This window comes from Pagrus major, chromosome 15, assembly GCF_040436345.1.
Source record: "Pagrus major chromosome 15, Pma_NU_1.0".
Lineage (NCBI taxonomy): Eukaryota > Metazoa > Chordata > Actinopteri > Spariformes > Sparidae > Pagrus > Pagrus major.
In genome coordinates this window covers 31,573,648-31,598,902 of record NC_133229.1, presented here as the reverse complement: position 1 = coordinate 31,598,902, position 25,255 = coordinate 31,573,648, and the positions used below count along the sequence as shown (strand labels likewise).

General features: G+C 43.2%; 3 protein-coding genes across 3 annotated transcripts in view; 1 reads left to right on the top strand and 2 right to left on the bottom strand.

The window, feature by feature from the left end:
- Positions 1 to 9,447: 9,447 nt before the first annotated feature.
- Positions 9,448 to 10,309, bottom strand: LOC141009086 (GTPase IMAP family member 7-like). Its single transcript, XM_073481496.1, has one exon. The coding sequence runs from the start codon at positions 10,307 to 10,309 to the stop codon at positions 9,461 to 9,463; it is 849 nt and encodes a 282-aa protein (XP_073337597.1). The 3' UTR covers positions 9,448 to 9,460.
- A 7,269-nt stretch (positions 10,310 to 17,578) lies between these two features.
- cst7 (cystatin f) lies at positions 17,579 to 20,380 on the top strand. The gene is made up of 4 exons (XM_073482032.1): positions 17,579 to 17,698; positions 19,157 to 19,335; positions 19,800 to 19,919; positions 20,061 to 20,380. The coding sequence occupies exons 1-4, from the start codon at positions 17,650 to 17,652 to the stop codon at positions 20,139 to 20,141; spliced, it is 429 nt and encodes a 142-aa protein (XP_073338133.1). The 5' UTR covers positions 17,579 to 17,649; the 3' UTR covers positions 20,142 to 20,380.
- Positions 20,381 to 21,537: 1,157 nt separating this feature from the next.
- The window catches only part of apmap (adipocyte plasma membrane associated protein), a 13,979-nt gene continuing 10,261 nt past the window's right edge, over positions 21,538 to 25,255 (bottom strand). The window contains exons 8-9 of the mRNA XM_073481612.1: positions 24,425 to 24,617; positions 21,538 to 23,931 (exon numbers count right to left, since the gene is read on the bottom strand). Of these exons, the coding sequence (XP_073337713.1) occupies positions 23,722 to 23,931; positions 24,425 to 24,617 (403 nt within the window). The 3' untranslated portion in view covers positions 21,538 to 23,721. The remainder of the gene's footprint in view (positions 23,932 to 24,424; positions 24,618 to 25,255) is intronic.

The window sequence follows — 25,255 nt, the reverse complement described above, 5'->3', positions numbered from 1 at the left end:
CTCCTCCCTTCTTTGTTTCCTTCCTCCTCCTGTCTTTGTTTCCTTCCTCCCCCTGTCTTTGTCTCCTTCCTCCTCCGGTCTTTGTTTCCTTCCTCCTCCCTTCTTTGTTTCCTTCCTCCTCCTGTCTTTGTTTCCTTCCTCCTCCTGTCTTTGTCTCCTTCCTCCTCCTGTCTTTGTTTCCTTCCTCCTCCCTTCTTTGTTTCCTTCCTCCTCCTGTCTTTGTTTCCTTCCTCCCCCTGTCTTTGTCTCCTTCCTCCTCCTGTCTTTGTTTCCTTCCTCCTCCCTTCTTTGTTTCCTTCCCCCTCCTGTCTTTGTTTCCTTCCTCTCAGACCAACAAGGCTGTGTCTAAAGGAGACTTCCACCTGGCGAGCTCCAGTTCGAGGCGGGCTCTCTTCCTGGCGGTGCTGTCAATCACCATCGGGACAGGTATCTATGTGGGCGTGGCCGTGGCGCTCATCGCCTACCTCTCCAAGAACCATCACTGGTAGCCCCGTCGCCAGGGAGGGAAATTACCCATCAGACACTGGGAATGTGATCCGGATGTTCACCTGGAGCTCGGCTCTCAGGTGAGCGTTTGCTCGGCAGGTCGGCCGCAGCGATGAGACGGAGGAGGACGTCGGTTTACCGAAACAAACCAAGAGGTTTTTACTCGGCGACGTCACTTGTTGACGAGGTCGGCTGTTGTCAGGTGGTTCTGGAGTTTTGTCAGACAAGAACCTGAAACAATAAACCAATCAGAACGCAGGATCTCCGAGAGGAATTGTGGGAATTTTTAAGACAATGAGACAAAGAAGCTCCAGCAGTTTGTTCTGCCGTCTCTGAGCGGATCACTCGGTTTAAAGGACGTTTCCAGTTTGACTCTTTGTCATTATTTACAACATTTTTTGGGTTAATTAGGCGACAAAATCAAATCAAATTAAAAATCATTGTTTTAAATTGTGTTATTTGGCTTATAAACGTGAACCTGTCGACGAGGTACGGAAGCCCTGAGGCCAAGAGAGAAACGTTTCTGACACTGATCTGAATCTTTTTCTCTCCATCTGGTGGAAAAAAGTGTTTTGCAGTAAAACTTTCCTTTAAAAACACTTAATGAAGATTTCCACCAGTTCTCAGGTCAGAAACACAGGAGAGGAAATCATCCGTAACAGACTCAGAAACTGGATCACCAGAATAAACACCCTCCACTGGGCCATCCGGGCTTCCGTAGTTCAGTTTTGTTCAGAAGAAATGAAATCTGCAGTCATTTTGTTGATGGAGCCAAACACTGGCTGATGAGATTTACTGCTTTTCTTCTCTTTTCTTTTCTTTTTAAACTTTATTTAACGCTGAACTTCCTCCAGTTTTTTGACATGTTTTGCTGTAGATTTTTCATATTTCACCAACTTACATGATTCATAAAGAAAATAATGCTGACAAAGCTGGAAAATCCTCCACAACAACTGCAAACAGAAAAGGATGTGGCACAAAGAGGTAACTGTTCTGGACCAGTGGTTCTGGACTGACCCGTCACAGTTTGTGTTTCAGGACGTGAAGATTGTTTGTGACGTTTCTCTGATCGGAGGGAAACTGTCGAACTGTTGAACTGTTTCTTTCTCTGTCGATTTATTCTTTCTGCTCCAGTTTCTGTGTTTCTGTGCAGGTTTTTATCAGAAGCCTGATTCACCGTCGGACCGGCTCAGAAAACACCTGCAGATCATCTTCAGAGATGATGTGACCATAAAAACATGTTTACACTTTAATCCTCCATCAGTCTGATTGTTTCCTTCAGACACAGCTCAGTTCATTTGTATTTAAATGGACCTGCAGAGACGATCGTCACTTCCTGCTGTCTGACATCATCAAGTCTACAGACGATCAGAAACATGTAAAGAAAGAAAACGACTCGAGAAATAAATGAATATGTTGTTAAATGCACCAAAAATACATGAAGCCATTTATTGTTTTATAAAATGTATCTATGCACCCAGATATCGATCAGCTGAGACACTGATCACAGTTTGATCAACAGACACCTCATTAACATAACGAAGCAGGTTAAATGTTTGAATAAATATCAGAAAATACAGAAATAAACAAGTTAGTGGGGAAAAAATAAGGCAAAGATTGAAGCAAATTAAAACAGAATAATCAACTTATGTCATGATTATAAATTAATTAATGCTTTCATTCATTTTGTGATGCATTTAATGGCATATTCATTCATGGACGTAGGATTGCGTAGGGACGCTGGGGACATGTCCCCACCAATATCAAGACCAAACCTACGTCTGCGTCGTGTTCATTTACCGACTGAGTCACTTATTAACTTTTCATTGTCGGGCTGTAAAACCAAACAGAAGACATTTGCAGGTTTCACTGAGAGCTTCAGGTCTGATCACTATCAGAGAGTAACAACGACCCCACCCGTCCGAGACGCCAGGGTGATCAAAACAAACGCTAACACCGTTCCACAGGAGGTGATCGGCTGATCAGGTGATGTTTGATCCGGGTCTGACGAGGCTTAATGTTTACAGGGCGGAGCTCTGACAGAAGGCTGGAGGAAACTCCGCCCTCTCAGGGACTGCACTCACGTTTCCACAAACAGCCTGATGCTAAGCTAACTAAGCTAGCTATGTGAGCAGCCAATCAGGTTCTCTCTGACTCCAGACCAACCAACACATGTTTTCTTCCTACTCTCTGAGTACTTTAACAACCAATGAGACGACATGTTGATGTGATTCAGTTTGGTTGTACAATGTAACTAAAAGTCTAAAAGTATCTGATATTAAATGTACTTAAGTATCAGACGTAGAAGTAAAAGTAAAATTCTGCATTCTTTGAATGTCGACTGATTATTGGTTCTGATGATCATAAATCACTTTTTAAAATCTGATTGATGATAAAATAAACTAATTTAAATGAGCTACTTTGGCTCGGATGCAGCAAGTAATCTGTAAAGTAACTAGTAACTAAAGTGGTACATGAGCTCCCTCTAGCGGTACATGAGCTCCCTCTAGTGGTACATGAGCTCCCTCTAGCGGTACATGAGCTCCCTCTAGTGGTACGAGGAGGAATTAAAAAAATGTTATAGAAAATGAAAAATCATTAAAAAACACAATAGGATCAAAGGTTTGGTCTCTGGTAATATTTGTATATTGTTTCAGCTGAAACGTCGTCACAGAGTCATCTATGATTAGTTAACTGCTAAAATCAAACAATGACCATCAGTGGAGGTCGAACAGGAACTAAAGAGACGTGTGGAGCAGGAGGAGGATGTTTCCCTGTTTGATCAAAGTTAATGACAGTGAACTGAAGACGAGTGCTAGTTAGCACTTGCTAACGTTAGCAGCAAACGGCACAAAACAGTAAACTGAATAGAGAATCTGGTTATTTTCCTCCAGTCTCTTCTTCTCCTCTCTGTTCGTCCATGAAGTAAAGTCCTTCAGTCTCCACACGACCTTTTCACTTTCACACAAAAACACTTTAAACTGACTCTGGATGTGATTGCACCACAAAAAAACAAAAAATAAATGAAATTAAATAAAACATTTGGTGTGAATACAAGATTATCTTTGATTTTGACCAACGAGATTGAAATAAGTCAGACGTCAACAGATTCTCTTGGTATCAAACGGTAATTAACAGAAATCAGAAACAAGCTGCTAGCTGCTAACTGAAATGAGCTAATTCACAACGCAGGTTAGGTGAATCAGTTTTTAACAACCTTTAATAAATATCTCTTCAGTCTCATGTACACGGACACTTTGGTCGTCAGTATTTATACTCAGGTCTATGAAGAGGCTGAACTTAATGAGCTGATGGTTCTGAAACAGTCTCAGCTGAAATGAAACTCATTGAGTTCTGAGGATGAACTGAGGACAGAAGCTGTTCTGCAGTCGGCGCAACGGCACTGAAACAAACTTCACCATCGTCATGTTTGTCATGTCCACAGGGGGCGCCAGAGTCAGCACGCCATCACGGTCCTTGTTTCAATGAGTCATCAACAAAAACTAAGATGGAAAATATCTCTAGACCTTTTTTCACTAAAGCTAAAAAAGTAATTATGATCAAATGTTTTCATTTTCTTGTAAAAATGTAAAATTCAGCGGCCTTTTGAGTCACACACTGCAGCTCCTGATTGGTCTGTTTCCTCCACCAGCCAATGAAATCTCTTGTTAGAAGCTGATTCAGCTGCCTGACTTATTTCACTGCAGCGTTAATCAGAAACGTTGTGTAAGAAGAAAGTAAACTACAAAGATGGAGACAAAACAGATTTCTAAAAATCAGACTAAAACGTCGCTGATGTAAACTCGATTAAACTTCTTTAGTTTTTCTGAATAAAAGTTCAAAAATGAAAACTAAATCAAAGTCAGAGTGTTGTTGGATGTGATTGGTCGGTCTGGACTCTGGTGAGATGCGTTTGGGAAACGAGAGCTCGGTCTTTGTCTCATTCTTGGCAGCTTCACGTATAAATAACTGGGCTAAAGGGCTGCAACCATCATCAGTCACGTTGTTCTATAGATCCTCCCTGCAGACACACCTGTACACACACCTGTACACTCACCTGTACACTCACTGAATGTCTTCACACCTGTAAACACACCTGTACACACACCTGTACACTCACCTGTACACTCACCTGTACACTCACTGAACGTCTGACACTTTGGTGAATCTTCTCATGAGCTGTCTGTCAGGTGAAGGAGCTCACCAGAGGTCACATGGCTGAAAATATACATGTTCCTGTAAACCACTGGCTGCTGTCGGGCAGCTGCAGCAGAGTCCAGACTGATGGACGAGGGTTTGTCCTGATGTCGATCTGATTCACTTCCTGAGGAGGTCATTATTCTGATGTCCATCCAGAACAAGCGCCCATAAATCCACTGAGAAGTCAGAGACACAAACACCATTCAGAACTTGCCTGAGAATCTTCATGTTTTTAAGTTCCTTCGGTATCACGGTGATCCAGTGACAGCGGTCGGTTCATCCATGAGTCCGCTGCAGACAGGAGCTGCTCACAGATGATTCAGCTCACGACCACCGAAGACGATCTGACTCCATGTTAACAGGGTTCAACATGCAGCCAGGCTGAATCCATGGCATTATTATACTTCCTGTTTACAGCCCCTAAAGCATCATGGGAACTGTTGTTCTTGAACTGAGTCCATCTAACATTCAGAATAAAATCAGTAACTTATTACTCCAATCAAAGAAATGCAGGATTTAATTTGTGCTACTTGTTCTGATGCAGTTCAGAGAAATACTTCAGACTAATATCTCATTTCTTTTAACTAACAAACCAAAAACAGATGATTTATTGATGATCAATTTCAGCTGTGCTCTGATTGGCTGATCACTGACATATTACAATATTATATTTTTCAGATTATTAATCAGTGCTTCCAATCAGAAATGACTTATCTATCTTATCAATGCTTTTATTCTGAAGGTCAGATGTAACATAAGTCCTATTGTTCCATTACTGTGATGAGACTGAACGCTGCTGCAGACGTCAGGCGATCGACACGATTATCACGAGCAAACAAATTCATGATGTATCATCCCACCACACCATCTGCACACATGGATTTACACATCACACATATTTATATTTTTCTACTATGTGACTGCTGGTGTCCAGTGCAGAGATGTGGTTAGCCTAGCTTAGCATAAAGACTGGAAGCAGGTGGAAACTGTTAGCCTGGCTCAATCAAAAGAAAAAAAAAAGTACACTTAACACACACACACTTCCTGCCCAGCTGCAAAACAAACAGAGCTGCTCTGTGATTGGTTGTTTTTCTTCTTCTCTCTCTTTTTTAACGATCTCTGGACTTGAAGTGCTCGCTAATAAAAACTAAATGTTGTATTTCCACTGAAACATTTGTGTTTGTGTTTAAATCATCATCTTGGCTTCAGACTCGCTCCACGTTTACTGTCAAAAAACTGAGAGAAGAATCTGCACGTGTTCCTCTGAATAAACACCTGATGAGATGAATTAATAATCACTTTCATTTATCATCGATCAACTTATCATTATAGTTTGAGTCAAGACGCTGTCGAGGACATGAACGACCAGACGAGCAGCTCACCTGTGTTTAAAATATTTACTGGAGCTTCGTGTTTGACAGAAACGATTATTAAAGTGTTTTTCTTGTTCTGAGCTGTTTTCAAAGCAGCAGCTGTTTCCTGAACGCTGACGTCAAGACGAGATGAACGAAACTGTAATGAGTCTGAAGGAGAGACGCGGTCGTCAGGACGACCGAGACGACGAGCCCGGTGCTGATCAGTGTTACAGGAGGTGCTGTTACAGGAGGTGCTGTGATCGGTGTTACAGGAGGTGCTGTGATCAGTGTTACAGGAGGTGCTGTGATCAGTGTTACAGGAGGTGCTGTTACAGGAGGTGCTGTTACAGGAGGTGCTGTGATCAGTGTTACAGGAGGTGCTGTTACAGGAGGTGCTGTTACAGGAGGTGCTGTGTGGACGAGCTGCTCTGCAGAAGATCTGTGAATGAAACCAGCCTGAATATTTGAACAGCAGCAGGTTTCTCCAGCTGCTCTCCATCCATCAGCTCCACCCGCCACTGCTGACCTACAGCAGCCCTGTCACCATGGCAACAAGAGACCACAACAGCATCCTGTGATGACACAACATACCTGTTACGCCCCAGGCGAGGCAACAGAGGCGCAACAGAACTGAGGCAGAGACGTTTTGCAACAAGAAAACTGTAATTTATTGTCAACAGCTCAGATGATCAGAGATTATCGGTACAGCATGGACAAAGCCAAAACATGTGACAGAACACAAAGTGAAGCTTCTGTTCAGGGTGAACTGAGGCCACAATAATAAACAGAAGAAACTATCTTCTGGACCAGTCTATCTACCCTGGAGGAAACAACAGAACAAACACAATTACAACAGCTAAAGCTAAAGCTAACTCCCTAAACTAACAAAACAGGAGAAAAAGGGGATCAAAATAAATGGCAGTTACACCCTCACTGCTTCCTAACAAGGGAAATCTTAAATGTGCAAAAAGTGCTGTTTACAAGGTGATTTAACTAAGTAGTGCCGAAGCACAGCTCAGTAGCTAACACACACAGGCTAACAAGACCACGACCAGAAGTTGACTACACATGATTCAAACACAGTTCAGGACAGCAGATCATGCAGGAGAGTCACGCCGCGCAGTGACAACCCTCCTGCGTCACGCCGCGATACAAATTACATGAGGCCTAAACGGCAACACTAACGGCTGGGGCCGTAACAGTAACACACAACATCATTTAACACAGAACAACATAACACACTCTGTCAGGTTGACGGGGATCAGTCCAGCTATAAATTCTCTATTGGATCGAGGTCTGGGCTTCGACTGGGCCGCTCCAGAACATTCCCCTTGTTGTCTTTAGTACATTTCTGTGTAGTTTTCTCCGTTTGCTTCGGGTCATTGACTTACAGGAAAATAAATCTTCTCCCAAGTTGCAGTTCTCTTGCAGACTGGATCAGGTTGTCCTCCAGGAGTTCACTATATTTTGCTGCATTCATTTCACCCCCTACCTTTACAAGCCTTCAGGGCCTGCTGCTGAGAAGCATCCCCACAGCATGATGATGCCACCACCATGCTTCACGGTGGGGATGGTGTGTTTGTGCTGATGTGCAGTGTTTGGTGTCAGACAAACATAGCGTCTAGTCTGATGGTCAAAAAGCTCCAAAGAACCTTCTTCCAGTGGACCTTGGAGTCTCTCATGTGCCTTTGGATGAACTCTAGTGGAGATCTAATGAGCTTTCTTCAACAGTGGCTTTCTCTTGTCCACTCTCCCATAAAGCTTTGACAGGTGAAGAACAGTTGTTGAATGCAGAGTCTCTCCCAGCTCAGCTGCTGAAGCTTTAACTGCTTCAGAGCAGTCACAGGTGTCTTGGTGGCCTCCCTAACTAGTCTCCTTCTTGCACCATCACTCAGTTTGTGAGGACGACCTGCTCCAGGCAGATTTACACATGAGCCATATTCCTTCTTTTTCTTAATGATGGACTTAACTGAACTCTGGGGGATGTTCAGTGACTTGGAAATGTTTTTGTATCCGTCCCCTGACTTGTACTTTTCTTTTTTTTTTAAAGTATATTTTTTGGGGCTTTTATGCCTTTAATGGATAGGACAGTACAGAGAGTGACAGGAAATGGGAGGCAGAGAGGGGGGGAATGACACGCAGGATAGGGCCGCTCGATGCGGGATTCGAACCGGGGCCGCCTGCAGTGAGGACTGTAGCCTCAACACATGGGGCGGGTGCTCAACCAACTGAGCTAAACACCGCCCCGACTTGTACTTTTCAATCACCTTTTCACGGAGTTGCTCGGAGTGTTTTTTTGTCTTCATGGTGTAATTGTAGCCATGAATACTAATTAACAGTGACTGGACCTTCAGACACAGGTGTCTTTATACTACAGTCACTGAGACACAGTCACTGCACTCAGGTGATCTCCATTTGACTAACTGTGAGACTACTAGCACCAGTTGGCTGGACCGCTGTTGAATTAGGTCAGTTGATTTAAAGGGGGGGGGATATACTTTTTTATATGCACTGTAATATAACACACAACAAGACACAACAGCACAATGTAACGCAAGATCAACACGTGTGTGATGTTGGAAAGAGTGAAGATGTTTTTAATCCCTTCACACATCTGACAGTCAGACAGACACATGAGACAGATGAGACACAGTAAAACACTTCTGTTGTGAAAACAATACTTTCTTTTTATACTACATGTATTCCTCTTATAATATAATCTCATATACAGTTTATCCAAACATTGATAATCATTGACATGTTTCATGGTGCGATTAAGATACTTAATAACCCTGAGCACTGGATTAGCAAACATCTGTTTCACAATTCATCCTCTGAGTCATAACTCAGCCAAACCTGAACACAGACATAATACACACATTTTTTAATTATAATAATTCAATTATCTCATGTCTGATTGTTACGGCTTAATGGGGGTTAGGACCCGGAAGCACAGACTGGCAGGCGTCCAGGAGCAGAACAATGTTTATTTTCACAAAAAGGTGTCCACAAACAAAACGAGAGGTGGCAACCAACTCAGGAACGCAGGCGACGAGGCGGCAAGGTAAGAAGAACTGAAAGACATGATCGAAAAACACAAGGCAGCACACTGGAAATAGTTACTAGGAACGGTCAGGGAGGAGAGTGAAGACCAGAGGCTTTATGGAGCTGGTGATGAACTGAGTGCCTGCAGGTGTCAGCCTCGCCTGCTCAGCCCTGCAGGGAGACAAAAGAGGCGGCGAGAACAGACAGAACAGAAACACAACCTTCACACTGATGTTAATAAACATCCATAAATGTGCTTAGAAATCAAAGAAAGATGCTCAGGATTTGATGCCACAATGCTACGATAAATCAAATAAACTAACAAGGACTCTCAGCAGTGAGTGGAGATTGTCCTCCACTGTATCTGCGGCTCCTCAGAGTATCACACAGCGTCTGCGTGGACGGCAGTGAACAACATTTTGTCTTTCAGCCTGAGCTCTCGCTGCAGCCTCGCTTTCTTTTCTCACCCTTTCTAACTCTTCTTGTACCTTCAACATCTGTCCTTCATATTTAGCCTTCAGTTCCTCCTCCACTTTCTTCCTCTCTGCCTCAGTCTCTCTCAGGATTCGCTCTTTTTCCTTCTCTATTTCTTCTTCTGCTTTCTGGAACATTTCTGTGGTGTAGTGCAAGCCACCGTTATCCCTGATCATCTTCTCTATCTTATCGAGAAGCTGGCTTATTTGTGACGGGTCGTCAGAGTTGTTGTTGAAGACGTGATAACGGTTATAACATTTCTCAGTGATGTTTTGCAGATCTTTGCTCTTTGAAATGAACTCTTGAATGGTTTGTTTCTTCAGCCTGTCTCCATAAGTGAACAGCACCATCATGTATCTATCTGCATCATCACCAAAAGTCTCTTGAATCATCTGCACTGTGTGTCTCTCCTCCTCTGTGAACCTGCCCAGCTGAACAATGACCAGGAGGGCATGAGGACCAGGAGAAGACATACCGATGCACTTCTTGATCTCACCCCACACTTGTTCATTGGTTAAAATGGTGTCATACAGCCCTGGAGTGTCGATGATAGCAACACGTCGCCCTCCAATCTCTCCTCTTTCTTTCTTGCACTCAGCTGTCAGAGAAGTTGGAGACAGTTCAGAATCAAAAGCTTCTCTGCCCAAGATGGTGTTTCCTGCTGAACTCTTCCCTGCTCCGGTCTTCCCAATCAAGATGATCCTCCACTCTTCAGAACCTGCAGATAAGCATATATTTACAAAGCTCATTAAATAAACATACATACATTGTCTGTGCTCATTTTAATTAAGTCAATATGTCAAGAAGGATTAACGCATTATCACATTCTGTTGTATTTATGTTTTACACAGCGACCCAACTTTCTTGGAATCGAGAGTTGTAAATCAGGTTCATGACAGTTGCTGTGTGATCGGCTGCATCAAAGTAATGGATCACAGAGAAAGTCAGAGGCAACTGAATGTTTCTTCTTAACTTCACGGTCACGCGGTTGACTTCCACTGATCCGTGGCATCATCGATTTATAGATCGCTATAGAGATTTAAGATTTAAAGACCAGAGGAAGTTTGAGAAAAAAACTTGAAATAACTGAGGGAGGCCAGAGAAAACAACCTAATGATCAATCAGTCTCCACTGTTGCTGAACAAGAGAGAATAGCATTTACCTCGACCATCAGCAGCATCACTCTGTACAGAAACACCTGCAAACTGACGTCCCCTTGAAATCCATCGAGGAGGAGTTTAAGGTTATGTGAGCAAGGAAAGAGCTGCCGTACTACGAATCTTCAGATCCAAAGGTTTCTGGAGGCAGAGTGACAGTGAGAGGTGGAAGGAAGTGGAAAGCAGAAGCTGCAGTTGAAGAAGCTGAGGCACGACTGCTGGTGGGGACATTTGCAAAGGGAAGAGTTGGTCCTCGAAGGCTTGAAGCCCCCATTTTCACACAGTACAAGGGAAAGAGAGCCAAGACCTGACCCAGGAGGAAATCAGGTAATCTGTGGAAGAGGAGAGGAGAGTAGTGCCAATGAGACAGCAAGGTGCCTGGACTCAATGGGAGCAGGTGGTGGAGCAGAAGATCACGTGGAACGATCTCTGGAGGTCACAATCAGGACCACCACACAATGACGGAGACAGAATTCAGTGTCCTCAACCTTTGCTGGAAGACTGGGCTGATCAAGAACACCAGTCCATCTGTCAAAGAAGAAGAAAGACCAACAACAGAACACCAGAAAGCAACCAGCTGCTCTTCACTGCACACGACTAGATGATGAAGCAGACCTGGTGAAGCAGCAGCAGTTTCCCCTTCACACTGCAGAGAAAACACCGGGCCTGATATCGTGCTGTAATCTGGGGCATCAAAGCACCTTCTTATGCTTGAGCTCACCTTGCTGTGGGAAGACTGTCAGGAGGAGGCCTGTATTCTCAATGATAGCAACCTTTCACACTCCGATCTCTCCTCCATCCTTTTTGCATCCAGGTATCAGACAAGTGGGAGACAGTTCAGACTCAAAAGCCTCTCTGACCCAGAAACAACCATCCTGATGTGAAAAACAGCTGGTGGAGCCGGGACTGATGACTGCGTCGAACTCTAACAGGCTTTTGAGGTGATTTCATTAGAGTCGTCTGCAGACTTTATTCACACGGCAGCTTCGCGCTCAGGGGGGGAAACTTGAATGCTGGGATAATGTGGTACTGCTGCGCTCAGGGTCGAATAACTGAAGGTGATCAGACAAAGTGTTTTACAGCTTCCCAACTGATCAGCAACTGATAAGATTACGAATAGTGAAAATCTGGAAGCACATTCAGCCGTATATCAAGGAAAACCTACAAGACTGTTTGATTACATTCAGGTGTTGTGTGTTGATGTTTCTGAATTAGTCCAGTTCACTGTCAGACTGTCAGCAGAATAAAGATGTAAATGTTACACTGCGTCTGTCGGTCCTGTTATCAGGCTGCACAGTTACAGACTGTGATGTACAGACTGTGATGTACAGACTGTGATGTACAGACTGTGACGTACAGAGTGACGTAGGGTCCATACATTCACAGGTTCATGGACAGCTGGCTCCACGCCGTCTGGACAATTAAACACACAACAAGTCACAGAGAGGTTTTACTGTGATTTTTGGTAACTTAAGTACTCAGTACTCACAGTAACATAACAAGTTACTTTTTAATGGCAGTGTTCTTTGTTGCCTTTACAGCTGCTGATCAACCAGGAAACAGTGGAATGACAACAACTTACCACCCTGAGTGTGATGTCAGAGGAAAATGGCTGCCATGTGAAAATGGTCAATGGGTAGTGAAAAACCAGAACACTGTAAAAAAAAAAGCCAAATATCTGAGTCCAGTGTGTTCAGATGTTTCACACAGAGGAAGTCTGAGGTGAACGAACATCTTTTGAACTTTACTGTCACAGAGTAAAACCTCATTAATGAGCTTATGTATACTGTGTCGATATGTTGCACATATTATCAATTTATTTTATTTCTATTTTTTTTATATTGGTGAACATTCTCAAAACCTGTGCGTAATATTCTCTGCCACAATGTCCACATTTCTGTATCACCAGCATTATTTTGAATACGTGTTTTCATAGTTCCGTGTCACCTGTTGTAGCGGGGGGGACTTTAATTAACGGAACACGCAGACGCTATAGTGACGTAGCTTTACCTTTGTGATGCTCTCTGTCTGTTGGTTAAGTTAGCATAAGTTATTTTGTCTTAAACTGTATATAAATGTAACAATATCATTGCTAACACACTGCTGAATATTTACGTTTATTTTATTAAATTTGACAGAGATTTTACCCTCATTTGCATATTTTAGGACCTGCTGCAGGAGACTGAGAGCGTCTGACAGCCTGTGTGTACTGACTGTGTCCCTCGCTGCTCTTATAGGGAATAAATGTGCAGATCCTGATTCCTGGTCTGACTGGTGTTCTTCAGTTTATAAGCAACCACATTAAAGCTGCTGCACTTACAACATGTTATAACTGATTAAAGTCGTGTGCTGTTGTGTGAACCACCCTGTTGTGTGTGTTTGTTTTCTGTACAGATCAGCTTAAGTAACAGCTTAAAACTGATATACTGTATAATATATATATATATATATATATATATATATATATATATATATATATATATATATATACATATATATATATATGTATGTACACTCTACACTGTAAATTTAAAAAGTAGATTTTATTCTAGGTGCTGTATCGTGGTCAACTGGACGTGTTTCAGTTTGTTGTAGACATTTCTCCTCTCATCCAAGAGGCTTCTTCACTTCTAACTAACTGGAGGAGCTGCAGGCTTTAATCTCTGTGTGGGAGTGTCCTCACATGGTGTGGGAGTGTCCTCACATAGTGTGGGAGTGTCCTCACATAGTGTGGGAGTGTCCTTACATAGTATGGGAGTGTCCTTACACAGTGTGGGAGTGTCTTCACATAGTGTGGGAGTGTCCTCACATAGTGGGGGAGTGTCCTCACAGAGTGTGGGAGTGTCCTAGGTGGGTGATCAGTGATGTCTTAAGCCACCTCCTCTTCTCTGGACAACATGTTTACATTGTTGTCCTCAAAGTAATGATTTGTCTCCTTCAGATGTAAGTGGACAGCAGAGTCTGGACCTGAGGAGTTGGTCCTCCTGTGTCTTCAACAAACTGAAACCCGTCCAGTTGACAACGATACAGCACGACCATGACCTGATGACTGACACCCTTCATCAATAAAGTTGACTTTACTTTAATAATTAAAAATTGTTAAAACTTTTTAGCTCATACAACTTAAATATAATAGTCGACTTTACACGGTAATTCTGAGAACTTTGATTTCTGGACTTTTTTAGTCTACTTTACTTGGTGACTTTGAGGAAATTTGTTTCCTCAATTATCTTCAGCAGAGTCACTTCTACAGATGATCAGGCATCAGATGATCTGAAGACATATTTTAAGTCACATTCACATGAAAATAAATAAATTACTTAGTGATCTTTCCGGTGCCATGTCTCTCAGCTGGAGTAGATTCAGAGATGGTTCTGGAAAATAAAAAATATATTCAAATCACAAGAGAGAAGGACACTTCCTTTAAAACTCATCTCTCCATTAATCACATTCTTAAGACATCAAATGTTCAGGTTTGTATTTAACAACGTACACAAATTATAAAGTCTGTCTTTATACTCACATATAGTTCATATCTGTAAAGTAACACATAACATACCAATATGTTGATGTAGACGATGGGAGGCCCAACAGATCCTGAGGATGTCTCCTCTGAAAATGAGCAAGTCATCCGTCTTCTACATCATTTATCAGCAGGTGTGTTCACGCCGGCCTCTTGGATCATCAGATATGACGTGAGGGATCATGTGAGGAGATGTAAAGCTGTTAATGGCTGAGACTTCACTGCTTTATTACCATGACACCTGACGAAGCGGACAAAGAGACTCATTGTTCTCCTGTCTGGACCCGGGTCAGAACTCTGCTCCTCAACAACACGTTTGTTCCAGACTTCAACCCAACCACATATAGTAAAACAGATATCATGTGCTGATAGAAGGAAAGGACTCTTATCGTGAGGACTTGTGACCCAACGTGTGAAACAGCAGCTGACTGCAGTCAAACATTAACCCTATAAGACCCACTGTTGCAAATTTACAACATCACCTTTAACAATTCTTAAAAAAGGCCTGCAAATGTTTGTTTTTCTCAAGACCACATTTACACAGTTAATGGGTCCTGTTGTGTTTATTACAATGTCTAGAACATGTACATATTTAGTTATTTTGGAAAACATTCATCAAATTTGATTTAGAGCTTCTTATGTCTATGTTGCAATTCTACAACGTTGGGTCAGAGTGGCAGTCAAAGCAGCCGGTGCTCTTTACACATCACATGAGGACACTGCGCGTCTCACATGGTCACAAACTGAGAAAAATGTCGTAGAAATTAAAAGTGTTAGATGATTCATTGTAACTAAGCTCTAAATGTGCTTTCCTGTTGAACCTCCCTGTATCTTTGTAGTTTTCTGTTTGTTTTTTAACTTCCAAATGATCCTGAGCTATTTTTCTCAGTGTTGCCCAAGTAGCAGTTTGTAGCATTTGGAGATTCTGAAACAGGTTCTGAATGTTGTGGATGTGTTGGGGGGATGCTGTTGCATTGTTCAGGGACAGGTGTGAATGTGAACCAGTAAGTGCTCTGGGAGGATGCATGTGTTCCCTTTAGTTTGATGAGTAGAGAGCATAATAGACCAGCCAGACAGTTTTGTTTGAATGTAGTGGAATTTTGATTAGCATTGTATTGAAATGATCATACTTATGGACATACTAATGGAAATACTTAGATCTTTTTCTGGCTCAGAAACTACCAATGATGCCACCTCCCTCCTCACCCCACTGTACTTGTACTTCCTAAAGTTTGTGACAGAAGACATGATTGAGGCTCTGACAAGAAACACAAATGAGTACAGCTTGAAAAAAAATGGAACGTGTTAACACCAATAATAAGGAAACTGAGAAGATGCTGGGCATGCACCTGAAGATGGGCCTGATGCAGATGTCTGGAGTCCGTATGTTTTGGGAGACAGATGCACAGTACACCCGTTTCTGATGTGATGTCCCGCAACAGATTACAATCTCTGTTGACTTCATTACACTTTACACACAACTTGACCGTGTCAGAGATGGAAAAGAAGGACAAACTCTGGAAACTCAGACCATGGCTGAATTCATTCAGGGAGAAGTGCCTGCAGGTGGAACCCAAAGAGCACAACTCTGTGGATGAAGTGATGACGTGGATACACAAACACACTGTGTAGCAAGAGGGACTATCACTGCAAGTGAACACAGACTTCATTCAAACCACATTGAAAGTGACGGAGGAAAAAGTTTTGTAAATACATTTTTTTCCCAATATTTTTATTAATGAATGCTCATTCATAAAACTATGATTGTTGTGTGATTACTACTCATGATATATACTGTTATGGGGCTAAATAAGCAATCAACCCTGCAAATGAATACTTAAATGTTCTGTATATCTGTTCTGACAAAGTGAGTACAAACAGAAGTTCTGCTCAGCTATGCCCAACGCTGCAAATTTACATTTCCCTAAAAACTTACTAAAACGTAAAAAATTTGAAAACTCTTTAATTTCTACATCAGAGGCCTCCTAAAACAATATCTGACAGGTCAAAAAAAAATTGCTCATTTTTTTCTATATTTGGGTCTTACAGGGTTCATCAGATGTGACAGAACTTCATTGATCCAGAAGGAAAATGCTGATCTGGTGAAAATCAGGAAGGAGTTAAAAAAGTCATCAATAAAAACACGTGGTTCTTTTTATTGCATTGCAAGGGTTGGGATTTTTTTCTTTTATATTGTTACCCAGGGTCAACCTGAGACCAGGTGAACCTGAGACCAGGTGAACCTGAGACCAGGGTCTACCTGAGACCAGGTGAACCTGAGACCAGGGTCTACCTGAGACCAGGTGAACCTGAGACCAGGGTCTACCTGAGACCAGGTCTACCTGAGACCAGGGTCTACCTGAGACCAGGTGAACCTGAGACCAGGGTCTACCTGAGACCAGGTCTCTACCTGAGACCAGGTGAACCTGAGACCAGGTCTACCTGAGACCAGGGTCTACCTGAGACCAGGTGAACCTGAGACCAGGGTCTACCTGAGACCAGGTCTCTACCTGAGACCAGGTGAACCTGAGACCAGGTCAACCTGAGACCAGGTCAACCTGAGACCAGGTCAACCTAAGGACATTCCCACACTCCGTAAGGACACTGTGAGGACACTCTCACAATCTGTATGGACACGCTCACACTCTGTAAGGGCACTCCCACACTATGTAAGGACACTGTGAGGACACTCTCACACTCTGTAAGGACACTGTGAGGACACTCTCACACTCTGTAAGGACACTGTGAGGACACTCCCACACTCTGTAAGGACACTGTGAGGACACTCTCACACTCTGTAAGGACACTGTGAGGACACTCCCACACTCTGTAAGGACACTCCCATACAGAGTTTAAAGCCCGCAGCTCCTCCAGTTAGTCAGAAGTGAAGGAGAGGATGAGATGAGAGGAGAAACGTCTTCAACAAACTGAAACAGGTCCAGTTGACCACGATACAGAACTTAGAGGTACCAGGACCCGGCTGACTGAGGACCTTCACTGACACAGATCGAATAATCATCATCTTTGTGATCATCAGAATCTGTTTTTTAATCTGTTTTCAGATCAAATTGATTTTACTTGGCTCTGACGCAGCATGTAATCTGTAAAGTAACTCGTAACTAAAGTTACCAAATAAATGTAGTGGAGTGGAAGTAAATGTACTCAGTTACATTGGCTTCTTGCTGTGAGCTGAGCTTCTCTCACCTCTTCAGGATGAAACCTGACTGAAGTGACTCAGGAGCCTCTGAGCAGGTGCAGGAAGTGTTTGTACTGACAGGAAGTGACATCACATGTTTGAGTCACACACACAGCAGAAGTCCTGCTGAATGTGAAGACACACACACTGATCTGATCTGTGGTCAGAGTGTCGCCGCCTCACAGGAAACACACACACAGACCGACAAAGTGCATGATGGGAGTGAAGACGCTGCTGCTCGTCTCTCTGCTCGCCGCTCTGGGTAACAATCTTCATCACTTCCTGTTTCCTTCATCAGTTAACTCTTTATTTTACAGCTGTAATGTTTTAAATGTTTGTTTGAAGAGTTCTGAAACTTTCACTGCACTTTGTGTTAAACTCATTTTCTAAATAATCTCCTGGACTTCTGATTCACTTCCTTCTTTTTATCCTTTAAAACTGTTTTGGCTCAACTTTTGAGAGTTTAGATAAAAAACTGAACATAAAAATCTGCCAGACGAAACCTCAAACCTCCCACAGCAACATGAGACGACATGAGACAACATGAGCCAACATGAGGTGACGCAGCAGCAAACAGAAACCTCTTCAGCTGTATTTGACTGTAAACAGTGTTGGAGCAGAGAAAGCAGCTTCTCTGCACGTTCGGTGTTTCAGGTTTTAAACACACATCAGATTCTCTGAGAACGACGGACGTGTTTTCTTTGTGATCGACGTGTGAAAACACAGAAATCTGAACCAGAAGCTTCTTTAATCCAAAATGTTTCTTATTATTTCTGAAAACTTGTTGCCTCATCATCAGTCCTCCTGCTGCTGCGTTCAAAGACAGTCTGACATCTGAAATCTAAGTGCCACTGTGATGCCTTCAGGAACAGGAACTTCAGGCTCTATCCGACTGTCTGATGAGGAAATAGTTTTCTGTAGCTCCTTTTAGTTAGAAAATGTGCCACCTGTGCAGCCAGGTAAAGGCTGCAACCTGCCGCCTTGTCTCTGTGAACATGTGACGTGACGTGAAGCGGACGTCGGGCGTGAGCAGTGACGAGTGACCTGGTTGTTAACGATTCTCTGGGCTGTGATGTTGAGCGTCTCCCGGATCTCAGCAGCTTTCCAGTTGCTCATCTTGACGTCCGCGGATGAAGTGATGAACTGACTGCTGCGATCAGCTGTTTCCTGCTTTTAAACCTTCCGGCTGTGGGTCACACAACAGTGCACGTCACCGACACCTCCGCCCAGTCACGCAATTGCCGGCACATCGACGCCTTGGATTTACATAGACCAGATTGTCTCCGCACAGCTCGTACAAACTCAAGTAAAGTACAACTACCTCAATTCTGTGAGCTACTTAAGTCCAGTACTTGAGTTAAAGTCCAGTACTTGAGGTAAAGTCCAGTACTTGAGTTAGAGTCCAGTACTTGAGTTAGAGTCCATTACTTGAGGTAAAGTCCAGTACTTGAGTTAGAGTCCATTACTTGAGGTAAAGTCCAGTACTTGAGTTAGAGTCCATTACTTGAGTTAGAGTCCATTACTTGAGTTAGAGTCCATTACTTGAGGTAAAGTCCAGTACTTGAGTTAAAGTCCAGTACTTGAGTTAGAGTCCAGTACTTGAGGTAAAGTCCAGTACTTGAGTTAAAGTCCATTACTTGAGTTAGAGTCCAGTACTTGAGGTAAAGTCCAGTACTTGAGTCAGTACTACAGATCGTCTCTTGACTCTGTTCCCTCTCAGGGGTGTCGGTGCCGGCGGGCAGCCATCGCGGCGCCATCATGCCTGGATCTCCGTACAACATCAGCAGGAACGACCCCAGACTGCAGCAGGTCGTCCTCACCGCCGCCTACTACTACAACAACCAATCAAACGACGCCTTCCTCTTCAAACCCTCCGCCATCCAAGAAGCACAGCGGCAGGTATGACACAGGAAACGCATCACACCTGTGGGGTCAGAGGTCGAGGGCAGGTCAACATTATGTCTCTGGTCCTGGTCTCAGGAGTCAGGAGTCGGTCTCACACCTGCACAGTCTGTCCTCCAGGAGACGTTCAGATACTTGTGTAAAAGTAGAAGTACTGATTCAACTACTTCACTCCAGTAAAAGTAATCGAGTACAGGCTCTGACATGTACTCAGAGTATCAGAGTAGAAAGTCTCCCTCTGAAGGACATCTGTGGTCAAAGCTACTGAAGCTCACGTCATATTAATGTAATTCAAAGACTATTAAAGTTAAAGGTAGAGTCAGGAGGATTTGTCCCAGCTGTTCCTGAACGCACCTCCCATACTCAGTTACTCTGCTGTCCTCTGTGTGTGTGTGTGTGTGTGTGTGTGTGTGTGTGTGTGTGTGTGTGTGTGTGTGTGTGTGTGTGTGTGTGTGTCTCAGCTGGTGAAGGGGGTCCGGTACATCGTGGATCTGCAGATTTCCAGAACCGTCTGCCACAAACGAGACAACAACAAGAACCTGTCCCACTGTGACCTCCAGCCTGCAGGCCGTCTGCAGCAGGTGAGTCTGAGCCAATCAGCCGTCACACCTGGTCCCGTTCTGAAGGACCAGTCTGAACACTTCCTGTCCAGACTCAACAATAAAACCTTTGTTCATTAGAGAGCTTTAATGTGAAAAACCCACTTCCTGTTGTGTTTGCAGACGTTTCAGTGTCACTTTGAGGTTTGGCTCATTCCCTGGGAGAAGAAGACCCAGACCCAGGTTCTGGACTGTAGAGCCTGAGACCACCAGAACCTCCTCCACCTCCTCCTCCACCACCTCCCTTCTCCATCACCTCCCTCCACCACCTCCTCCTCCACCACCTCCCTCCTCCATCATCTCCCTCCTCCTCCACCACCTCCCTCCTTCACCTCCCTCCTCCTCCACCTCCTCCTCCACCTCCTCCTCCACCACCTCCCTCCTCCACCTCCTCCTCCACCTCCAGAACTTTTCATTTAAAATAAATCATCGTGTTTCCTGCAGATTTGTTTCCGTGTTTGTTCCTGAAACGTTCAGTTCTGTGTTTTGAGGGACAAACTGTGATGTTCATGTTTGTGGAGAGCAGACGAGGCCACCTGCTGGTCAGGAGGAAGAACTGCAGATCATATAAAGTTAAAACAGTAAAAAGTGTTTGACTTTAAAATCTGAATAATTCACAGATTAATGATGTGATGAAGGTGAAAAGGAATAAACCTCAAACATGATTTTCTTCTGATGACAACTTAAAACCCTCTAATACACTTTTACACCATCACTGATGAATGTGTATATTTACTGACTTCTTAATTAACTGCTGATTAATTCAACACACCAACACATTTAAAGGTGAACCAACGAATATTCACCTTTAAATTCTAAAAAGGTGTAAAAGAAATAAAAGAAATGAAAAGCTGATGTAACTTTGGTGAGTTTTAAAGTAACGTGCTGCTCGAACACCGAAGGATCAATAATGTGATGATGTCACAGATCAGATCAGCTGTTTTTCGTGTTGAAATATTATTTTGGTAAAAGTGAAGGAAATATTTTATGATCATCAGTTTTTATCTGATTAATGATAAAAAATTAATTAAAAACTTTGGCTCTGGTGCAGCATGTAATCTGTAAAGTAACTAGTAACTAAAGTTATTAAGTAAATGTAGTGGAGTTGAAGTATAAAGTAGCAGAAAATAAAGTACTCTAATAAATTTAAAGTAGTTCTGAAGTACTGTAGTTGAGTACATTTACTTAGTTACATTCCATCACTAGAATCATTTTAAACCAGAACTTTGACTTCTTTAAAGTCAGAACCAGACTGGACTAAAGTTACCATCTGAAGACTTTTGCTTGTAATTGAGTATTTTATGTTGTAGTTTTGGTACTTTTACTGAAGTATCTGAGTACTTCTACTATTACTACTGCAAGCAGTGTATTAAATCTTTGGTTCTGTGCTGCCACTCATAGTATTTATAAAGTGATTAATAACTTAAAACACGTCGTACTTCATGACCTCATTCTGTAGTTTATTTGTATAAACATTTGGCCCAAACTACCAAAATAAGAAGAATAAAGTGGAACTGTCCTTTAACCGGTCCCTCAGTCAGCTGGACTTCTTCAGACTTTAACTTTTTAAAGAGTTTGTATTAAATCACAGAGACATGCGTCGTTAAAACTGCAGGTTTTATTCAGTTTTATTCAAAGAAGCTGAGAAGCTGCAGAGTTCAGTCTGTCGTCAGTCGGAGGAGGAAGGAAACTAAAAATACACCAGAATAAACTCAAAAACACGAGATCAGAGTGCAAAACACATCCTGATGAGGCTGAAACTACTTCTGGCACCTCAAAGTCTTCATACGTGGACCTGATCGTCAGGCTGGTTCTCTTTATTGTTATTATTATTATTATTATTATTATTATTCTCTTAAATCCAGATAATCTGGACTGAAACAACAAAGTGTGTTAGAAAACAGAAACTGGTGTGAAGCCAACAGGACGACTTTAACTGAGATGAATATGAAGTTAATTAAGAATCTAGACAAGATAAATGTGTTTTAAAGACAGCGGCCCCAAAATAATCATCAGTGAAGGAAACATCGTTTAAACTCAGATTACTGGAATCAAACACGTTGAAGCAGTTTAAACTGTTCAAACCAGTTTGAAACGACTCCGTAGCCACGTTAGCATTTCTGCAGGCTGTTAGCCACGTTAGCATTTCTGCAGGCTGTTAGCCATGTTAGCAAACAGAAGCTGTTAAAAGTGCAAAATGTAAGAACATCTGTTTAAATTAACTACAATTATTGACAGAACGTGAAGAAACAACTCTCACTCTCACTTGATTCTTATTAAAACGCTTCAGATCAACAGATGTGTCGTTCAGAGTCATTAAAATACATATTTTAGCTTTGAAAACAACGAGTGCAGTGCTCATGGTGTAGGAATATAAGGATATCTTATAGTTAAATAGTTTTGTTCCTGACACTCATCTTGTTTTGAACCACAGTTTGAGCAGCTAGCTGAGGTTTACAGTGAGAAATGGCAGCTAGTAGCAGAAACCAGGCTGATCCAGACGAGACCGTCAGCTGTGGAGGTAGAGAGGAACCACCTGCGAGTCTCAAAACATCAACGAGGGAAACATGAACATCAGGATGGATGAAACCCTCCTTAACTTATTAATATATACTGACTGAGTGAGCTAGCTAGCACGCTAACATACAAGTGTTTCAGCCAATCACTTAGTGAGCGATTCATTAGCATTAGCTAGCTGTGAAGCAACTTTCCAGTCTTTCTTCCCACCAGGTGAGACTGACTCCATCGTCTGAAATCTACTGGTACTCGTCCCGATCAGAACCTGAAGAACCTGAGATTCAGTCAATGACCAACATGTTTCTGTTTCCTCACTCTCAAAAGTGTAAACAGGTTTATTTCTTTACAGAAACATTTTTTAATGAGTAAAAGAAGCCAAAGATTTGTGGATGTGTGTTTGAATCAGGAGCTGCCTGATCAATCTGAGAGCTGCAACTATTAATCAATCACTGATCAGCTGATCAGCACAAAGTGTTGATGACATAATAACTGTACATATTCATCAATCAGAGTCCAATGATGATGGTGATGGTGATGATGAAGATGATGAAGATGATGATGATGATGATGATGATGGTGATGGTGGTGGTGATGATGAAGGTGGTGACGATGGTGATGATGATGATGGTGATGAAGATGATGGTGATGATGATGGTGATGATGGTGGTGGTGATGATGATGATGATGATGGTGATGAAGATGATGGTGATGATGATGGTGATGATGAAGATGATGATGGTGGTGGTGATGATGATGATGATGGTGATGGTGATGAAGATGATGATGATGATGGTGGTGATGATGTCTGAGACGTGGAGGTTTTATCTCGTGCGTCCGTCTGTTGTAGCTTAATTGTTTCTTTGTATGAATAAATGTCGACCGTGTTCAGAGTTTCAGCCTCTCACTGAATATTTGCTGCTCGTAAACTAAATATAATGAGAATTTAATTGTTTTCTGACATTTTAAGGAGACAAGTTGATTAATTGCTGATGTAATAAAAGTTTGAAGCTCAGCTCTGCTGTGAGATTAATGAAGTGTAAAGCAGATCAGCTGACAGACACTGACGTTATTAATTGGTGTCATTCTGATTCTTCTTCTGCAGAACAAGTTCTCAGGTTCATCCTGAAGCGTCACTCTGACCGACCTCCACCCGACCCAGTGACGGTGTTTAAACCTCCTCCTGCAGCATCACGACACCACCGCCCCGTTTCAGACTTCATTCTCATCTCACGCAGAGAATCCGTCTGTACGTTCGTCCTCGCCTTGTTTAGACCTTGTGCAGGTCCAGTTTGGCGATGTACGGCGAGCGGAAGGAGCCCAGGTACAGGCTGCCGTCGTACTCGTGGACCTCGCTGACGTAGGCCGCCACCAGGCCGTTGGGGTCGTGGAAGCTCCGAGTGCAGACGCCGCCATCGTGGAGCTCCGCCACCAGGCTGTACCGAGGGACGAACTTCATGAGGACGTCCTGACTGAAGAGCTGGAGAGGACGGAAGAGCAGGAACAAGGTGAGAGGACGGAGGGAAGTGGAGACAGAACAAGGTGAGAGGACGGAGGGAAGCGAAGACAGAACGAGGTGAGAGGACGGAGGGAAGCGAAGACAGAACGAGGTGAGAGAGAAGCGAAGACAGAACGAGGTGAGAGGACGGAGGGAAGCGAAGACAGAACGAGGTGAGAGAGAAGCGAAGACAGAACGAGGTGAGAGGACGAAGGGAAGCGGAGACAGAATGAGGTGAGAGGACGGAGAGAAGTGGAGACAGAACGAGGTGAGAGGACGGAGGGAAGTGGAGACAGAACGAGGTGAGAGGACGGAGGGAAGTGGAGACAGAACGAGGTGAGAGGACGGAGGGAAGTGGAGACAGAACGAGGTGAGAGGACGGAGGGAAGTGGAGACAGAACGAGGTGAAACAACAGTTCCAGGAGCTCCAGGACCAGCAGGAGTCCCGGTCCTGGTCTCTGTGTGTCCGTGTTACCTTGAAGATGAGTTTCTTGATCCAGGGTCTCTGGGACAGGAAGTCCAGCATGGAGAAGCCGGGGTTGGGTCGCACCGCGGACATGGCCACCCAGTACCCGCCGCTGGAGCTGGGCCGGATGTTGTCGGGGAAACCGGGCAGGTTGTCCACGAACGTGTCCATCCCACCTTTGTTGAGACCGGCAACATGGACCCTGATCCAGAAACACGAGGACGGTTTAGAGACACTCAGAGACGGTTAGAGGCTGTTTCTCAAATGTCTCCTCGCAGAGGAAAGAAACGCAAAAGTGTATTTATGGTGGAGTGATACATCTGTAAGGCCTAGAAGATCTCTGACAGCACCAACACAATATTAATCATGTAAATCAGAATATTAACATGTTAATTAATGTTTGTCTGTCAACATGAAAGACTTTATGTTAAATCAATTCAAACATGTAAAAACTGCACATTCATAAACATTTGAAATGTCTTTATCAGCTGTTATAAACATTAATGACGTGTTTAATAACTGATCATAAAGAAACACGTTAAAGTATAAAAACGTATCAATGTTACAATGTAAACATTTGTTATGAATAAAGTTGTATTTGTGTATTTCAGAGTGAATTCAGCTGCAGAGTTTCATCACAGCAGGAAGGATGAAAATACACCAACAGCTCCCACCAGAACCACTGACCCGACACACACACACACACACACACACACACACACACACACACACACACACACACACACACACACACACACACACACACACACACACACACGGTTAAAACGAGGCCAGCAGCTTGTTTCCATGGCAACAAGGAGGGCCAACGTCCTCCTCCAT

Coding starts and splice junctions, on each gene's coding strand:
- LOC141009086 (XM_073481496.1), bottom strand. CDS start 10,309: ATGAGCTTTGTAAATATATGCTTATCTGCAGGTTCTGAAGAGTGGAGG.
- cst7 (XM_073482032.1), top strand. CDS start 17,650: ATGATGGGAGTGAAGACGCTGCTGCTCGTCTCTCTGCTCGCCGCTCTG. Junction 17,699..19,156: donor CTCTCTGCTCGCCGCTCTGG/GTAACAATCTTC, acceptor GTTCCCTCTCAG/GGGTGTCGGTGCCGGCGGGC. Junction 19,336..19,799: donor TCCAAGAAGCACAGCGGCAG/GTATGACACAGG, acceptor TGTGTGTCTCAG/CTGGTGAAGGGGGTCCGGTA.